The sequence below is a fragment of the Glycine soja genome, chromosome 18 (genome assembly GCF_004193775.1).
Source record: "Glycine soja cultivar W05 chromosome 18, ASM419377v2, whole genome shotgun sequence".
Classification (NCBI taxonomy): Eukaryota; Viridiplantae; Streptophyta; class Magnoliopsida; order Fabales; family Fabaceae; genus Glycine; species Glycine soja.
The window spans coordinates 43,810,469-43,831,840 of record NC_041019.1 but is presented as its reverse complement, the minus strand read 5'-3'; the positions used below and the strand labels follow the sequence as shown (position 1 = coordinate 43,831,840).

Below are 21,372 nucleotides of genomic sequence, written 5' to 3'. Positions count from 1 at the left end.
ATATATATAGGCTGTCCTATCAGATTTATAAAATTTTTTAATAAGCCTAGGTCTCATCTATTTAATTTAATAGACTTTTAATAAATTCTGAATCTAACATTTTAATTAAATAGATCAATTTAGACCAAATTTTATATAAACTAGATCGTAAATCCCCGGTAGATCAACCTCACCTATTTCCACTCCTTCTTCCACTCAAATCAATAACATATAATTATTGGAATACATGGGTGTCTGTGAGCAAGCATGCGAGTGCATGACACATTAGGCTACTACTTCAGTTGCACCATCACTTTCACATTCACGGGCTCACAAACTTCCCACGCCACGCACGTAATCTCCAATCCTTGTGGGACCCTCCTCCGCACGCGTCAAACTCCCACGCGCCACACTGTGGGACCCACAAATCAGAGGTTGACTTTTGATATGGCGAAGGAAGCATCCAACATACTAAGGGAAGCAAGCCATGTTGGTCTCTCGTAAAGTGAGTCCCACACACCCTACCCCATTCACCGCTGAACGACGCCGTGCAGCTAACCTAAACCCACTTTGACAGTCAACGCCCTTGTAGGGACCCTATGCTTGTTATTTATTTCTTTTTTTGGAAAGTACATCTTCACTTAAAATATAATTCTGTTCAAATTGAATAAAATTACTGTGATAAACAATTTTTCTTTCAAAAATTTAACATATATAACAAATACATATTTAGGATTCGATTTAGTTAAACTGAATCACATACCCTATTGTTTCACGTGTTGTTTGGTGGTACTTCTTCTAATTTTTAATTGTTTTTATTTTATATTTTTATTTTATTTTGTTGAATGTGCCTTGTTATGGTTTTGTTTGGAGCAATTCCCAAACTTTGAAGCAATCCAACAACAGCTGATTGAGATGAAGAAGGCATCATCATCATCATATAAATCTTGTGTGCTTCTAGCTAGATCAAATTGTTGCAGGAATAGCCTTGTTATGGTTGATTTATTTAGCAGAGTAGATAACGATAATTAAGAGGTGCAGATTTACATTGTCCATTTCTGGGTATGGGAATCAGCAGCACCATTGTGCCTTCGAATTGTTAGTTTTTTTATTTATTTCAAAGTTGGTGGTTATTTTGGCTTATCTTAAGGTATTTATATATATATATATAAAATCAATCCAGGACCATTTTAACTACTTCACAAAGAATTAATAAACTCAGTTAAGAAAAATTAAACACGGTTCTTCTAATGTTTTTAGTATTAATTTAAAGTTTCACTCTTATATATAAGAACGCTTAAAAAAATATATCTAAATTTTATCCAATTTAGTTAATTTAGTTAGTACTATGAAATTTGTCAATAATTTCTCCATTTTTTTTCCAAAAAACTATTAAAACTTCAAATCCCTGATATACTCTTTAAAGTGAGTAAAACTATTATATAATTCTACTATAATTAAGTTAGGTGTAAACCAATAAAAATAAGGACCTGTCAAGATAGTGCTTTTGTTTTTGAGAGGCAAAGAGAAAGATTCAAGATAGTGCTTGTTTAGGAACAGTTTTTAGAGAATAACAAAATTTTCTAAGAAACCTATCATATTTTGTTTCCTCTTCCACTTAATCCTCTCTTACTTTTATGGTAGTTAAATTAACTGCTTGCAGTAGTTAATCATTATTTAATAATATATATTTTCATGTTGGATGAGTAATGAGTATATTATCTTTATGCATATAACCTTTCCTTGAGATAAACTTACTAAACTGTTCAAAAACTGATAATATAGCTAAGGTATTCTCTAATACTAGTACTAATAGCTTACGTGTAAGCGCAACTTCTGGTGTAGAAGTGCTATTCTTCTACAGTTGAAGTCACCACTTGTTTGCTTTACAATTTGATTAAATTCTTCTGGTTGCTGCTGAGCAAAGAATACAGGTAAAATTCTATGTCATGCACTCCATGCATGCGCAGTAGCCAATAAGCCTTCCTCGGATGTTTTTTGTCTCTGATTATGATTTTATTAAATATATATTTACTTATGAAAGAAAACATTAACAATTAATAGTAACTATTCTCTGCTTTTTCCTTTTTCATGAATATTCTCTGCCTTTAGTGCTTGCCATATTTCAAATTATTGAGGAATTGCCACAAAATCATTCATCCCAAACTCATTTTATATACACAAGGTTTTGCTATTTACATTCTTCTACTAGCTAAAATTACTTTAACAGATGAGACGCAAATGAAAATTCTATCAGCATTATTTGCTTTGCCCCTACATCTACCTATGCATACAAGTAGTAAATAGGAGTATGTTCTGCTTTGAATGTAAAATGTTTCCAACGAATCATAAACAAATCCAAAGCTCTGATTCCCGATTTAATTATTGGGCTAAGCTACAATATGTTTCGTAATGTTACTTTTTTCATTAGGAGAATCGTACTTTAGTAAGTAACCTACCGTTTCATCTATAGTAGCAAATAAACAATTATGCAAGCACACCTACCCCGATAAACATTACTTCTTAAAAAGTAATTGAAAATTAGTCACAAGGAGTCAAAGAATATCCTAAAAATATTTTCAATATAGTATATGAAAAATATTTCTTTAAGGTTGACTCTTGCTTTCGTTGAAATGGGGTTGTCAAGTAGCTTCTGTCGAGTGTGATATGCATCTATCCCATCATTTAACAAGACAAAATAAACATTTAAACAAAAGCATAGCCCACACAGATCAGTACTACAATAAATTTAAAAAATGTCAAAGCCCCCATCCGTAATGGCTCTGCAGCATATCGTGTTTGTATGGACTCCAACCTTTCAATTCCCAAAACTAATCTAAAAGCATAGCCATACATCAATTTGACCAAGTTTCTGTAAAAAAGTGAAAAAGAGACATTACAAGGAACAATGAAACTTAAACTTGTTCCACTTGCCTGCAGCCAAAAACAAAGAAACGTGATGATTCAATACAGTGCCAAAGTCAATTCAGTGCATGTCTGATTTCACTTTGAGTCCTCTAAGATCATGTCAAATACTAATTAACGTGATTTTAGATAAATGTTCACTTGATTTCATGTTTAAGATTTGATTTTGGATTCAAAATTAGTTTTGATTCGAAGCAATTTTAGATAACTTTTAAATTGGATAAAAAAATGTATACTAAATTTTATTATTAACAATTAATTTTCGAAAATTCATTGAAACGCATACTTAGTAATTACCACACTACAAATCCACGGTAGAAAGGCCCCATCAAATTATAAGGTGGTGAGTGATGACACATTTTGCAGTTAACCAAAGATGTTAATACATTGTTAGGAATAGAAATCTCCAAGGAAAGTCAAAGTAGAATACATACAAAAACATAGCTATAGCTTGGCTTACTTATTAATAAAGTCAAGGAAGGGGGGAGAGGAACCAAGTATACATCACAACCACCTCTTCATCTGCTCCACTCTTTCCTTTCTCATTAGCATATTATCTTCTCCACCTTCCTCTTTCAACTGCTATAACTACAAGGAGGATCTTCTTGTTGTTCTAACCTAATAATAAATATGGTTGAGTTAGCCATGTCAAAAACAATGATGGAGGAAGTAGTAATGACAACTTCTTGGTCAGAGGGTTCAGAGGATGATGACCTTGTGAGAGAGCTTTTAGATGATGGGTCTCCCCTTCTTATTGAACCCCCCAACACAACAACAAAAGCCTCTTCAAGTGATGACCAAGACCAAGCCTTTAATAAGTTCATCTCCAACATTTACTCAGGACCTACCATTTCAGATATTGAAAATGCTTTGTCAGTGACCAACCAAAGAGACCATTTCCCACAACTCTCATCGGCCAGGTATAAAATGCTTCCAAACTTAGCTAAATTACTCTTTATGGCCTTTAAAAAAAAGATAAATTACTCTTTATGGGTTAGCTTGTGACTCTATGTGGCTTGAGTTTCCTGAATTGAGCACCCATTTGGTGCATGTTTGATGTTTTTGTTTCATTTTCATTTCAGAGTTTCCATATTGGAAAGGGGTTTGAGTAAGATTGAGAATAAGTATACCCTGAAAATCAAATGCTTTGGCAACGTGATGGGTGATGATGGATATAAGTGGAGAAAGTATGGACAGAAATCAATTAAGAATAGCCCAAATCCTAGGTAAATTCTCTCTTCTATATAATTGATATATGAACATTCACTTTTTGGATTTCAATTTTTTTATATATAATTTGCTGATAAAAAAGCTGCAGAGATTTCCATAAATCAGTCCTGCTATTCATGTTTAATTAGTACTTTGGCATTACTTCAAAAATCTTTTACCGCAAGACAAAAAGGACATGCAGATAGGGTCTTAAAACTGGAACTTATTTAAATGAACTCTTTTTTTTATAAACAATTACATATGAAGAAACTAAAGATAACATAAATTTAACTTTTTCTGTAAGTTAAAATCAATTTGTGCGGAAACTTCCTCTTTCAACTTTTCTTAAAAACTAAAGTTGATTTTAACTTAGTTCAATTCATTTTAACTACTTATTTTTTTTATATTATAAATACTTACCAAGAATCTTATCGAAACGGGTCTTAATTAATTCCTTGACTTCCTTCTCATACAAGTTCTTTTCACAAACACTAATAAAAACCACTTTCACTTCACCAAGAAATGGAGAGTGGATTTCATGCTTCCCTGACATTAAATACATTAACTCACCCAATCCTTGTAAATAGTCATTCATTCTCTTCAAACAGTTTAATCCCATTTGGCAATTTAGTGCCACCATTGCAAATGGTTACAAACCTGAACATAAAACATGCTAATCAATCAATCTGAATGCCTCACATAAATTCATAGTATATTAACATGCTAAGTAATTTCTAGTTACCACCTCTTCAAAAAAAATAAAAATTACAAGTTACCAACTAGTGGGATGAATTTTCACGATCAGATGATAGGGGCTCTTTGTCGTTGTCGTTGTTTCCAACTTCTGAATATCTGATAACCCTATGATGTGTAGTAGAGATGATACAGAAAAGGTAAGAGGGTGAGGAATATTTACACGTCACTGCATCAGTATGTTTTCCCTACGGTACTAGTAAATATGGTAAATTGGGTTGACAGTTGCGTCACAAATTTTATTACCTAGGCCTAGGCTAGGTAATACAGGTACCAAAAACATTCAACTTTTCATTAAAACCTACCATAATTTGCAAGAGACCTATTCATTGATCCATAAGTTAGCCGACAAATACAAATTTAAGATTAAAGCTACTTTCATAGAGGCAATACCATGCACAAAAGCAATTCTATATATTTTTCTAAATATATATCGTGCCAGCCGTTTTCATACATTGATCTAACAAGAAGATTTATGACTAGTCTCTTCGTTAATAACTTTGTCACGGGAAAAATCTTGTATCAATCTCTATTTTTTACCCCCTTCCTTTTTTAATTATTAAATCCTTTTTAGAAATTTATTTTTTTATAAGATTATTTTTTAATTTCTAAATTTTTTTACATACTCTTATTTAATTATTCTCTTCAAATATTAATGAGAAGTAATTAAGTGAATAAAAATACAAAATAAAAAATAATTTTAGAATAATAATATAAATAATTAATATATTTAATATAATTAACTAAATTAATTATTTTTTAAGAAGTGTGAATTAGTTGAAATAATGTTATAATTAGGAATGGAGGGTCTACATATTAAGTAGGTAAGACCTTGTCGGTATGTATGAAATTTATGAAGAGAGATAAATATAAATTATTGTAACAACAAACAGGTAACATATGATGAACTACCGGTCTTACCAAAAAATTTTCACCAACCTCTCGCTTGGAGGACTGAAGTACAAATTTTAATAATAGGAGATAAAGGTTTACAATAAAAATAAATAAATAATAGGAGATAAAGCAGTCCCAAACTATTTCCAACGTAAATTTACTAGAACATATTTTTTAATTAACTATTATTTTTCTTCAAAAAGCTTTATGAAAGCATAGCCTTCTGAAAACATAGCTTTTGAAAAATGTTTTCAATATTTGGGTTCGGATAAGATTTTTTTGTTTTTTAGAAGGTTTCGGATAAGATAAGACCACTGAACACAGTAAGTTCATTTGCCAAATTTTATCATAGCGATATTTTTAAAATTACTTGTGTTAAACTAGAATAATTCCTTCAAAATTTATCTACTTACTCAATGATATATTTTACTTTATATTGCGGAGGTATATCTAATTATCTACACTCAACAAGGGATATGACGTCAAATTAATAGTCAAATTTCCCACATCCTAAAATTTTTTTAGTGCGAATTCTTGAAGAAAAACCCTGTAATTTCAACTTTAATACCTTGTCAAATTCTGTAAAAAAAAAAAAAAAAAAAAAAGCCTTGTCAATTTTGTGTAAAAGCTACCTTTGTTTGGGCTCGAATTGTCAACCCCCTGAATCAGTATCTAATAGCAATATGTCTCTACAATTACCGGACAATTAATTCGTTCAAGTTAATCACATAGTCAAAAATATAAATGTTCATTACTAATTTTGATACCATCGAACCAGCAGGAGTTATTATAGGTGCACCAATCCAAGGTGCAGTGCCAAGAAGCAAGTAGAGAGATCCAATGAGGACCCAGACACTCTTATCATAACCTATGAAGGGCTCCACTTGCACTTTGCTTACCCGTATTTTCTCATGGGCCAACTTCAGCAATCTAATTCCCACCCACCAATCAAGAAGTCCAAGCCCATCTCTCCACAGGCTCAGGCCCAAGCCCATAGAGAAGACTATGTTCAGGAAGCCCAATCAAATGCTACTTGGGGCATGATGTCATCCACTTCATTGGACTCTACACTAGAGATGGCCCAAGAAAATTTGGGCTCACAAGGGTTGCTTGAAGATATGGTGCCATTCATGGTTCGGAACCCGTCAAACAATGTCAATAGTGCTCACACAAAATTTTCTTGTTCTTCGTACAGTTCTCCTCCAACATCTCCTCTTTGGACTTCAACTTACTCCACCACTTGCTATACCGTTGGCTTAAATTCTAGCACTTAATTTATAATTATGTATATGCAAAGATTTAGAAAAACAATAAAGTTTAGAGGGTGGCTATGATTATTTTGATTATGTGAATTTAATAATATAATGTGTAATAGTATAGTCTTAAATGTCACGTCATCGAAGGAAAGAAAAAAAGTGCCCCTATTTTAGTGTCAAACCATAATGAAAAACTATTTTTTCTCTATTTATTTCGTTCAATTTTTTTTAATCTATTTAGTTTTTACCATGTAACATCGTTATTGAACTTTTCTGTCACGTGTTTTATATCGATTCACATAGCACCGCATGTATTTCATCACATGAACACCTAACACTTACTAGAATTAATTTGTAAAATTTGCATAATTCCCGTGGTAGTATGTGATAAGTTACAGAGTACATGAATAGATCAAACATAACAAAATACCTGAGTTGTACCCATCCCACTATCCAAGTGATGTAACTTGCTAGCTACCAATTGGTAACTATTCAAATTTTGTAAACATTTTTAAGTACAACATTTACACACGTGTCATGTGAATAATTGTAACATATATTGTAAAAGAAACACAATGATAGCCTCACATGATAAAAAAAAATATATATATATATATATATATATATATATATATATTTTAAACTGGTGAATAATATTTTTTTTCTTTACATTTTTATTAATTGTATTTATAAAATTAATAGGGTCGCCTATTAAATTAAAATTTGTCGACTTATTTGTTATTTGAATTAATTTTGTTTTGAACTTTTGATTTATCTACAGAGAATTGATTTATTGAATAATCGTGGCACAGGCGACATTAATTTTAAGATTAGCTTGACAGAAAAATCATTTTACCTATTGGTATTGAATATTTTGTAATTTATTATTATTACATGATATATTTTTAATCGCAGGAAAGTAGATATACGTATTAAGTCGCTACCTTTCTTTTTCCTTTCTACGGAAAAATCCCTGCCTTTCTAGTATTATTATTTCTATAGATTATCGTTGTCATTAATATTTAATTTTTTTGTCATTTTTCAACTCCAATTACATTTTCTTTAAATAACATTGTTAAATACATTAAGCTTCTTTTACTAGAATTGAGCATAAGGAATTGTTAATACTTGAGAAATTGAGCCATATTGTTATATAACTATACATACTTATATTATTCGTGTTTTATTAATAACATGTTCGGTTTTGATATTTGATTAAAGATATCTATAATTTTCTTAAATTGAATAGGTTTTGTTAAATTCCTATGTAATAATATTTGCAATTATCATATTAATTTGACATCTTGGCTTGAACTTTATGTACAATAAATGAGGTACGATATTTTAATGAAAAATTAAAATAATAAAAATAATACATATTATCTTTGTATGCAAAATTATTTAGAAGTTCACATTTTGGTGCTTTTAAAAATTGGATTAATTATAATGTGATTGAGTTTTACTGGATTTTGATTAAAATTGATGTTTTCATATGAAACGTGATCTGAATTCTCTTAACAACAATGAAAGTCTCTAATATTACTAGATAGTAGGAATGAAAATAGGTCAAATTTTAAATAGAAATATTTGGTTTGACTTGTTTAAAGATTGACTTAGACTTGAATTAAAAAAAAAACTTATATATTTAAATAAGTTAGACTCAAACTTATAAAAAAAAGTCTATAAAATCAGCCTATTTATCTATATAATAATATAATAAAAATAAATATTTATATTACGTGAGTAATAATATTATTAACCAAATAAATTTATAAGACCAAAATAAGATTATATATAAAGAAGAAGCTAACTTTGAATTATCCTTCTAGTTTTAGGGCCTAACTATATAATATGGCTTTATGTTAGCTTTCGCTTTGTACATTAGCCTTTTTTATTGTATGCCTTTTATTGTAGTGTTTTACGTTAGTCAAATATCTATATCATATCCGCTAGCATTTTTTTATTATCTCTTACGTAATTTATTTTAGTTGTTTATTCTTTTAAAAACCAAATTTAAATAGCCATGTAATTGTTTTTAAAAAAAGATTAATGGTCTATTTAATTAGGCATATGTAAAATTAAGATTTTCATCTATTTAATAGTTTTGATGTATATAGAGTTTTTAAAGAGGTTAATAAGTCAGATCAAACTTATAAAAAATCAAATTAAAATTTATAAAAAATCTACGATAAATAAAAAGTCAGACTTTGGCCTTAATTTTATAAAAATAGGCCAAGCCTATTTATTCAAAACCTGATCTAATAATATGTTTTATTCACATTCCTAACTATGAATAAAGGATGAACATACAATACAAAAGGTATTCCAGTACTTACGTCAGTAATGATTTTACCAGATTCATGATATGTAATAAATGTTTATCTACTGCTATATGTTTGGTTATATATATGGGAACATGAAATGGATTGGATTTCCTAATGCAACACCCAAGGTGTGTCTCAAGGACAATATTATTGTCTTATTGTACTGAGACGGTAACTTTACTATGGTTTAGCATACAATCTAATGAATGCATCTAAGAATCTACGCTCAAACATGACTGTGATTGACACATAATTTTGATTGTGGCAATTCATTGGGATAAAGTGGCCCACTCATACGAATTTGGTCTTTAGTCTAGTTTAAAACAATTTCCCCTAACTTAGCACACTTGTTGTCTCCTTGACAAGTGTAAAAAATCATTCATGTTGTCAAAGTGATAAATTGAGTATTGTTCCCTCAAGGACTTATGCATGCTCGACAAGATTCACAAAATTACTGTCCAAAATCACGAATGTATCAACCGTGAAGTGTAAAAAAATTTAATGATTTGTTGAAATAAAATAGAGTAAAGCAATAACATGAACATAAAATACTATTCTTGGATTTTTATAGTTAAAACAAAATACAAACGACAAGATTTTTAAAATGATAAATTATGGTTGGACTTCATCAAACATTACTCTTGCTACAAGATGTTTGTTCTAGACTGACATCACGATAACAATAAAAAAGTTTGTTCCTTTATAACGAAAATTGCTAAATGTAGCTCCCTTATTTGCTAAATATATCTCCTTTTTGTATTTTTTTTTTCTCAAAATGTCCCCTTTCTGGGAATTAAATTTTGGGAAGTGTTAACATTTTAACACTTTGGGAAACTGATTTCCGTAAGTGTTATAAAACTTTTTGACATTTACATTTTAGAAGCATAAATAAAGGTTGTATGAATATATCAAGGGAAACACAAAGCAGGACTCCCTAAACATTATTGTCTCAAAGTATGACTTCTACACTACCATAAAGCACCTCCCCTCAATGCACCCTCCACTATCGCACATGTTGCTCTGTCTTCAACCCTTTTTGCATCGACAACTTCGTCACCACAATACGGATCTTCCTCTTTTGCTTCCAGCGTAATCACTTCCCCCCATTATATGCCTCCATCTCTGGAAAGTCCGTCCCTGTAAAACACCATCGTCAAGTACCACTTCCTCCCTCAATGTTGCTCTTCATTAGGGCATATCCTAAGACTACAACATTTAGGGAGTTAGGTTCGTGTCTCTCTTGACAAATCCATAAAATCCTTAATTTTTATTTTAAAAATTAATTTCCAGAAAGTATGATAACACTTCCAAAAATTAGTTTTTGGAACCAAGAATTTAGTTTTTGGAGAAGGGTAACTTAGTGGAAGTGCATTTAGTACTTGTTCCTCGTAACAGAGAGAAAGGCCCAAAGCCAATAGTCAATATTGACCCAATAGCTATAGACCAATGACTTGCTTAAACCATACACTTAAACTAACAAAAATTTATATTATATATCGAATATGAATACAAATCAATGAAATATTTTTTATTTAAAGTTTCACATACTCAAATGAAAAATGCGGATAATTAATTTTAATCATTAGATTATAATTAAAAAAATGATGACTAAGATTAAAACCCAATTTTTAATCATTTTTTTCTCTATTGATTTAAATAGTTAATTTTAAATTGTTCACTTAAAGAACCAATTTAAAATTTAACTTTGAAGATTCATTGACAATCAATTTAAAAAATCTGACTTTTTATGATGTATGCATAGGCATTGATCTTACAATCAATGTGAAAGATCTTTTAGCCAATGAAAGTAGTGTTCTTCCAACCGACTAACATGATGTATTAAAAATTAAAATTTTAATCTCAGTCATCAATTTTTTAATTATAATCTAACAGTTAAAATAAATTCTTCTCATTCCTCATTTGAAACATCTCATATATATATATATATATATATATATATATATATATATATATATATATATATATATATATATATATATATATATATATATATATATATATGAGAGAGAGAATATAATTGTTATGATAATTGACATCTTATTTGAGAATGAGAATAATTAATTTCAACTGTTAGATTAAAATGAAAGGCTTAGATTAAAATATTTTAAATTCAAATTAAACATTATTTAATCATAAAATCTCTCAAAGATTCATCATATAGAAAATTAAATATTTAAATCATGATATCATCACACCCCTCCACCACCATTGTTATCATCACTACTATCACTTCCACCATGATCACGACCATGACCACAATGCGACGACAATCATGTTGTGGTGGCGTAGTGTCATGGTGGGAGTGGTGATAGCGACAACAATTATAGTCGTCATGGCGACAGTAATAGTGTCTTGATAGTGATGATGATCATAATGGTGATGATGAGTTTGAGATATTTTAAATTTTAATCATTTAGAGATTTGATTTTTGTTTGACATGTTTTAGAGATTTGTTAATTATATGAGATTTTAATTTGAATTTAAAATATTTTCAATCTAAGTCTTTCCGTTTAATCTAGCGGTTGAAATTAACTATTTGCATTCTCGTATAAGTGACCAATTCTCATAATAGTCATATATTTATATAGAGAGGAGAGATCAAATTATACATGTGTAATTTTGATCAACTATTGTACCGTTTAATAATTTTCAATTGCATAATGTTTTCTTAAAATTCACATTTAGATTGAAAGTTCATTTCACATAGATCTTATATACAAAATTTTATATTAATTCAAAATTATTTGTTATCTCATTCATACATATTAAAATCGACAAAATATAACATTTTCAAAATATACTAAAATATGGATCATTTGATTATCTTCTTATTGTTGTTCAATTTTGACAAAATCTAGCATAGACGATCTTGATAATTTGAAAATATAATTCAATGGTTAGATCATTAAAAATTAGATTCTATATCAAGGTTATACAATGATATAATAGTTGTTTAAGTTACATAAATAATTTGATTTTTTTTCTCATATATATATATAAGGGTTTGTTAACATACTTTCATGTTGGAGTATTTTAGCAACTTACATCAAATTATTTAAAACAAAATTCAATTACTTCTTTAGTGACAATAAATTTATTTAGGGATGATATAATAATTTAATGTTTATATTCTTAAAACTTATTATTTTCTCCCCCACTTATTCTCTCTCTCCTCTACCTTGTCTCATGTAAAAATTTCATCTTCTATCCAAATTTTCAGCCTTCTTTTTCTTTTTCATTCATCTTCTCTTTTCAAATTTTACCCAATTCCAAATTTGGTATTTGTTGCTTGCAACCTTAATGGTCATTCACAGTAGCACCCCCAATCCCTCACAATCTTACAGGATACTGCAACCATCTTGAGCATGAAGAACTATATAAAAACAAAAACTAAGGAGAAAGAATTATTTAGGAAGTGTTGCATGAAAAAGAGGCATTACCTCATTCATGGTTCGTAGAGGTTGCTCAAAGAGGAGAGAGAAAGAGAGTATGCAGGGCCCAAACATTCACAAGACAACTGAGGTCATGGCCTAGAGCCCCCAAATTTATAAGGCACCCAAATTTTTTTTTAATTGTAGTATTATTAATATAAATTATTTTTTAAAAGTCCATAGTTCATTTTTGGATCAACCTCTCTAGTCTCTCTCATTCTCATTCTCTCTATTCTTAGTTCTCTACTATTACTTTCAAGCAATTATTTGACTTTTCAACTTTCATATAATCATATTCTAATTTGTGAATTGGTGTATCCCACACCAAGTGACCAACTCCAATACTCCATCTTCAAGTGATAGGAAGAGGATACTCACAAACGTTGCTAGCATCTCAAATTCTCAACAGGTTTGATCATGTCACTCATTTGCTTTGCATTTTAATTTATAAAGCAATTGATTGAATTGAAACTAAATTGAATGAACATTTACAACTTACAATTGTTACATCTCATTTTTTTTTATTGTGTATCGTTGTAGGTGCAAGCAAAGTGATTGTCACTATGATTTGGATTTTGGATACTCTAGATGTGACAGTGCATAGTCATAGCTTAAAGAAATTTTCTTTCACGGATTTAATTTTTCACTTTTCATGCTTTATTTTTTCATTATGATATTCTTTTAATTTTAAAATAATTTTTCTTGTTATTTTTTTTATTCTATCAGTCGAATATGTCAAATAGAAAGTATGCATCTAGTTTTGAAAAATTGAAGAAAAAAAGAATTGAAAAATTGAAAAAAAAAAGAATTGAAAAATTGATTTAGTCTCAACAAGGTGCTCTTCATAAATTTGTTACTATTCATAAAAAGGAAGTTACAACTAGTTCAACACATACAAATATGGCAGAAAATTCTCTTCTAGAAATTCCAAATAATATTAATACGGTAGAGCAAAATACTGATAATGAAAATTTCTAGAGATAGAAAATCTTAACAATATGAATAGTCTTAATCCTAGTCAAGAACAAGAGGATAATGAAAATTTATAAGAAGATTGTTTAGAAACAAATAAGGAGCTCAATAGTACATCAAATGAAGTTTCTAAAAATATTTATGATCCAATTAGATATAATGATATGCAGTATCCAAAAGATGAAAATAATAGACATTTTTCTTCATTTTACTACCAAAAAGTAATGCCATATGGAGAAAAATATGATAAAAAATGGCTAGTGTATTCAAAGGATTTAGATAAAGTGTATTATTTTTGCTGTAAGTTGTTTTGCTCAAAAAGTAGTGCTTGTATTGCTAATCAATTAGTTAATGAAGGTACTAGAGATTGAAAAAATATTGGTTCCAAGCTTAAGAGTCACGAAACAAGTTATGAACATGTAACTAATATGGATAAATGGATCAAATTAGAAACAAGATTGAGAAAGAAAAATACAATTGATAAGGAGATCCAAGAACAAATTAACAAGGAGAAGGAACATTGGGAAAAGGTTTTGGTAAGAATTACAACTTTAATTAAATATTTTTCAAAAAATAATTTAGCTTTTCGTGGGACAAATGAAAAAATATACCAAAAAGGCAATGAAAACTTTTTGAGTTTGATTAATTTGTTAGTAGAATTTGATCCAATTATGCAAAAGCATGTTAAGCGTATAAAAAATGGTGACCTTCATAATCATTACTTGAGTAAGACTATACATAATGAACTTATAGAGTTGTTAACTTCTCAAATAAAAAATATTATACTAAAAAAAGTTTAAGATATATTTTTCTATCATTCTTTATAGTACTCCGGATGTAAGCCATAGGGAGCAAATGACCCTTATTTTGAGGTGTGTTGATACTTTCAATTGTCTCATCAAAATAGAAGAATAATTTTTAGAGTTTTTACAAGTTAATGACACAACAGGAAAAATGTTTTTTTGAGGAACTTACTCGGGTATAAAAAATATATGACCTTGATATTAATGATATAAGGGGGCAAGGGTATGATAATGGCTCTAATATGAAAGGTAAAAATCAAGGAGTACAAAAGAGATTGTTGGACATAAACCCTAGAGCATATTATACTCCTTGCGGTTGTCATAATTTGAATTTAGTTCTAGGTGATATGGCCAATTCATGTACAAGAGTTGTTTCTTTTTTTGGAGTTTTGCAACACATTTATTCTTTGTTTGCTTCTTCGACCAAACGGTGGAAAATCTTACAAGAAAATGTATCTAAGTTTTCAATTAAATCACTATCTCAAACTATATGGGAATGTAGAATTGAAAGTTTCAAAGCCATAAAGTTTCAAGCACCAAAAATAAGTGACACACTTGTTCAATTATCGAAAACTAGTGAAGATCCTAAGATAAAGAGTGTCACCATATGTTTAGCAACTTATGAGATGGAGAATTTTGAATATTTATTGGGAATGAATATTTGGTATGATATACTTTTTGTTGTGAATTTGTAAGTAAGATCATGCAATCTAAAGATATGCATATGTTGCTATATATCACTTAAGAGGCCTTATAACTTATTTGAAATATTATAGGGAAAATGGTTTTGCATTTGCATTAGAATCCACCAAAGAAATGACTATTGAAATGGATATAGAGCCCAAGTTCAATGAAAAATGTAAGATTCATAGGAAAAACCATTTTGATGACATTGTTAATGATGAGATAGCTCATTTGTTGAAGGTTCTTTTCGTGTTGATTATTTTTTGTATATATTAGATCAATCTATTTCTTCTAATGAGAGTTGATTTGAACAATTTTTAGAATATGAAAACATGTTTGGATTTTTATTTGATTCAACTAAATTTATAACTTTGAGTGAAGATGAATTGAAAAAATATTGAATCAATCTTGAAAAGATTTTTAGTTTTGAGGACCATTCTGATATTGATGGTCTTGATTTGTTTTTAGAATTAAAGTTATTGAAATAATTTCTAATAAATGAAATTAACACACCATTAAAAATATTGAACTATATAAAAAGGTTAGGTTCTTTTCCAAATACATACATTGATTATAGGATACTATAAACATTACTTGTAGATTGAATCATATTTGAGATCAACCATGCTACAAGATAGATTGAATGAATTAGCTATGCTATCTATTGAGAGTGAGATATTAGAGTTACTTGATTATAAACTTTAATAAATAATTTTACAGCTCAAAAATCCAGAAAAATAACATAAAATTATTAATCTATATTAACATTATAACATAGGCCCATGTCTTTTTCAAAAAAATAAAAAAAATAAAATAGGCCCTTGTCTTAGTTTTCGCCTAAGGTCTTGAAACTCCTAGATAGGGCCCTGAGAGTATGAGTGGGAGAGGAGAGAGTATTTGTATTTTTAATTCTTTTAAAATACATTAAATTAAATTATGTGAGACAAGAAAGGAGAGAGAATGAGCGAGAAAGATAAATAAATGAGTTTTAAAAATATATCTGTTAAATTGTCATATTATCCCTAAAATAAATTCATTATCTCAAAACAATTAATTGAATTTTTGGTTCAAATAATTTGATGGAGGTTGCTAAAATACTTTAACATGAGTATGTTAGCAAGAGACATATCATATGAGAATGACCATCTTATGTGAGAATAAGAATGACAAATTTCAATCGTTAGATTAAAACGAAAGGTCGAGATTAAAACATTTAAATTCAAATTAAAATCTTATTTAATCATAAAATATCTATAAGATTTATCAAACATAAAATTAAATATCTTAAAGATTTAATTTAGGCAAAAATCGTTACCACAACTACCACCACTGTCACCGCCACCACCATTGTGATCGTTGCCATGACCACCTTCGTCGCCACTGAAATGACTATTGTTGCCGCCGACGACAATCATTTTTGGTAGTGACGAAGGTGGTCATGGTGGAGATCACAATGGTGATGGTGGCGATGATGACAATGATAACAACTATGTTGGTGGTGGCGGCGATGATTGAGGATCATGGTGGTGGTTACGGTGACAGCCATGACAGTTATGGTGAAAACGATCATTATGATGGTAATAGTCATGGTGATGATAGATTTGAGATATTATAGAATATCATAGATTAAATTTTTAAGATATTTGATTTTTGTTTGATAAATCTTATGGAGATTTTATGATTAATTGAAGTTTTAATTTGAATTTAAAATGTTTTAATCTCAACATTTCATTTTAATATAAGAGTTAAAATTAATCATTCTCATTCTCACATGATACACCCTCCCCTCGTGTTAGCAAATTATACACATAGGACGTATCATATGAGAATGACTATGAGAATGTGAATGATTAATCTCAACTGTTAGATTAAAATGAAAGGTTAAGATTAAAATATTTTAAATTCAAATTAAAATATCGTTTAATCATAAAATCTTAATAAGATTTACCAAATATAAAATCAATTATCTTAAAGATTAATTTATGATGTTTTAAAATATTTCAAACCTATCATCATTATGATTGTCAATCGCTGCCACTATCAACATGAATGTTATTGCCGTTATTGTCGCCATCATTACCACCGTGATCATTGTCATGACCACCATCGTCACCACCAACAGTACATGACCGTTGTTGTTGCCACTGTCAATACCGTCGCAGGGGATGAGAGTGACATGACATCGATCATGTTAGTGACCATGGTGGGGATCACAATGTTGGTGGTCGTAGAGATAGTGTGGTTGTGATCATAATATTAACATAAAATAAATTTTTAAGATATTTGATTTTTTGTTTAATAAATTTTATAAAAAATTTATGATTAAATGAGTTTTTAATTTAAATTTAAAATATTTTAAACTTAATATTTCATTTTAATCTTACCAATGAAATCAACCTTTCTCATTATTATAAGATGATCATTTTAATTTCTTTCTATATATATACACACATCATTATCGATTCTTTTTTCTCCCAATTTTTTACTCTAGCTATAGGTTCTGACGATCCTTCCATATATCACCCATTATAATCTTCGGTTCAACAAGAAAATAGGTTTAATTTGAGTTAAAATTTAAAATGTATAAATTTTAAAATAAAAACTTAATTGATTAAGTTGAGTTAAAAATAAATCTAAAATGAGATTCAATTGTAATTGATTAAATTTAACTTTAGAATGAAAAAAATAATTAATTAAATTAATCTAAACTAATTTAGTTTTGTTTTTATCGACAATTTAGTTTAAAATTTATATTATGAGATTGAACTAACGAATTCAAATTAACACCAATAGACATAAACCTCGGGTAGTACAGCGCATGAGTTGTCCACAACCACAGGACATTGTGCTTTTTCATCATCAATGCTTTTGTCTAAGATGTGGCAAGAATGTGAACACTGTCACACTGAGCACAGTACACACAACAGCCATGGCTTCATGTTTTTCTTTCACACGTTTTTCGCATTGAAAGCGATAATGGTGAGAAACAGTAACCAACCTAGCAAGCAGCAAAACAATTAACTGCCCCTCTTCATGCATTAAATGAGTTGCCTCTAGGATTGCTCTGAAGTGAAAGTCAAGCTACAACTAACACCCTTCAAGTCGAGGAAAAGTTGAAGTCCAATAAACACTTAATAAAGCATATTAAATACAAGCATTCTAACTATAATATTTTTTTTATCAGTAAACATTAAAAACAGTGTAAAAAAATTATAATAATTTATATATTATGTTTAAGTAATTGAGTTAGATCCCTACATTTAAGTCCTTGTTAGCATCTTCATCATATCTATTAATATTCTTCACTTTAAAAACATTGGTAAGGTACTAATTGATTTATTTCATTTTTATCTTTATCTTTGTGAGTTAACATATCTATTAAGTGAAATAAAAGTGTATTAATAAATTAAAATAATAACATAGTAAAGTATTCGGGTGTGTACTTAAAATTGTAAGTATTTAATAATTATATTTAAACTTAATTTAGACCCTTAAGAGCATATCCTTGGGAAAAATATTGTCCTATCATTGTTAGTAATCTTAAATTTAAGTTTAAGAAAATATTTATGTAAAACTTGAGGCTATGCTTGACAAGTATTTTTAATTAGTTTTTATTTTTTTTATTAGTTAAAAAACTTGGTTAACTTTACTAACTTGTGGTGTTTTTTAAACATTATTTCAAATAATATTTTTAAAATATTTATTTCTAAATTTTATATTTATTTCATTTTTATCCTTATCCTTAAAATATTTATTAAATTTTCTTATATCCATTTTTACATAAGATAGATTTTTTCCCTCTTTTTCTTACATTGTTTATTTTAACCATTAGATTATTCACATTATTTATTCTATTATCTTAGCTCATACTTCAAAATATTTTAACTATTATACTAATCAACACAATGAAAATATGACTTCTTCTTAAGAGTTTGTTAATTTATTTTATTTTAAAATTAATTGAAAATATTTTAAGATATAGTATAAGATTAACAGTGTAGTACATAATATAAAAAAATAGTAATCAAAAGTGAAAAATGTAATTAAAATAATTTATTTATAAACAAAATTGTAAGAGTTTGAAAGTAATTATAATCATTCCATATATTGTATCAATAAAATAAAACTAAAATGTATACAAAAATATCATATAAAGATATATATATATATATATATATATATATATATATATATATATTTAATATTTATCAGTTATTTCAACATATAATTTTATCAAATATTTATAATTCAATAAAATAACTTAACCACTTTCAATTACCAATTAATTTTTTTAAAACTATTTTTATCAAACATGACATCAAAATATTTACTTCGTTTTAATGGTCTTAGTTAACTTAAGCCTAAGTAAGGTAGGTCAAACTTAGCTTTATGAGGAACTTCTACATTTCAATTATTTGCATTATGAGAACGACAATGAAATGTAAACTTAATATTAGATTTCGTCTTTAAAAATATCCGTATGAAATGATGAAACGTGTGCAAGAACAACAAAATCCTTTAGATGATATTTGCTCCTTCCATAGGGATATTTATTGGATGGTCAACCTGCCATATTGATTTGACAAATCTAACCGGTTTAGTTTTTTTTTTTTCTCATACAATCAAGTGTAGTTCAAATTACACCAATTAAATTGAAATTCTATTGATTTGGTTTTTGAGTTTATATTTTCTGAATATTTGTACCAAATTAATCAATTTATAAATAATTTTTAATTTTAACTATCTATATATAATTATATGATCTAGATTTTTTTAATTTCTCATAATATATATAGAGGATATTTCAAATAAAACTCTTATATTAATGAAGGAATAAGAACTTTCAATGATAGAATTTTAATCACAATTAAAAAAAATGTGATTGAGACTAAAACTCAATTATGAACATTTCTTATGAGACCATAATGGCACAAACATCATCATTATTGTTGTCCCTGTCACGTTACACCATCACCACCACTGTTATATTATTGTCTTTATCGTCACTAATGTCACTATCATCATCACTATTATAGCATGACTATGTTGATTGCCACCATCGCATCATAAGAATAATAATTTTTATTATAAATGGCGGTGACAGTGGAGACAATGATAATGATGGTATAATGACAACAACATATGACACCACAACCATCACCCCCACTGTCATCTCTACCACCATAATATCACCATCGCCACTACAACAATAATTGCATTACCATCATCATCATTATTGTCACCACTACCATTGTCCCATCATTGTTGCATTCTCTAGTATCTCATCCTAATGCATGAAGAAAGATGTAAAGTGTAACGACTTGCAGCTATTACATGGAACTATGAACCATCTCAAGCAGAAAAATTTATTTTGATTCCCTTAAAACTCTTCTATTAATTTAATTATGAAATTACTTGTAAAATTTTCATGTTTTCAAGATCAAAGCTAAGACGCAAGATACAAAGGTAAAACAACATGTGATATAACTATAGAACTAAATAACTATGGGCCTTATGGAACTTCATCATGACATAACTTATACAACATTAGAGCAACTCATAATTCCTCAAAACATGCATATAAATTTAATAAAGGTAAATTGCCTATATTTTGAGCTGGTCAACATTATACAAGATTCTGATAAAGAAATAATCAAGAGAAACACATATTCACATCCCTGTACACATATCCATGAAGTCTCCAAAGATATGAGACCACCTCCTAGCCATCTGCTCCCCACGTATGTCAATCACTAGATTATAACAAACATGAACCACATGTGCAATAACACAAGGGTATGCTTACCAAAAACAAGCATACTAAAACAAGATAAAACTTAACCGTTAAAGCATAAGCAAGCAGCATCATATACATATATAACGTAGTATTTGGAAATCAAACTTAAGGCATAAATTGTAGAATTTTATATAACAAAGCATCTCATAATAATCATCGGTTCATCAATTATCACATCAAGATTCAAACATCATCATCATCACCATGATTCATTTACCAAACATCATCATCATCAGGCCATTGATCATCGATACCAAATACAGACTCCACTTTACGGAGATTTTCACTTTTTGAGAGATTAACCCAAGTATGTCCTTTAACATA

General features: G+C 28.8%; 1 protein-coding gene across 1 annotated transcript; it reads left to right on the top strand.

Annotated features, from left to right (window-relative positions):
- Positions 1–3,392: 3,392 nt before the first annotated feature.
- LOC114395822 (probable WRKY transcription factor 49) lies at positions 3,393–7,232 on the top strand. The gene is made up of 3 exons (XM_028357679.1): positions 3,393–3,824; positions 3,987–4,130; positions 6,542–7,232. The coding sequence occupies exons 1-3, from the start codon at positions 3,535–3,537 to the stop codon at positions 7,032–7,034; spliced, it is 927 nt and encodes a 308-aa protein (XP_028213480.1). The 5' UTR covers positions 3,393–3,534; the 3' UTR covers positions 7,035–7,232.
- Positions 7,233–21,372: the final 14,140 nt, after the last annotated feature.

Bases quoted from the DNA above. Each gene is read 5' to 3' on its own strand.
- LOC114395822 (XM_028357679.1), top strand. From the start codon at position 3,535: ATGGTTGAGTTAGCCATGTCAAAAACAATGATGGAGGAAGTAGTAATG. The intron at 3,825-3,986 runs GTATAAAATGCT...TTTTCATTTCAG, and splicing joins CCACAACTCTCATCGGCCAG to AGTTTCCATATTGGAAAGGG. The intron at 4,131-6,541 runs GTAAATTCTCTC...TCGAACCAGCAG, and splicing joins AAGAATAGCCCAAATCCTAG to GAGTTATTATAGGTGCACCA.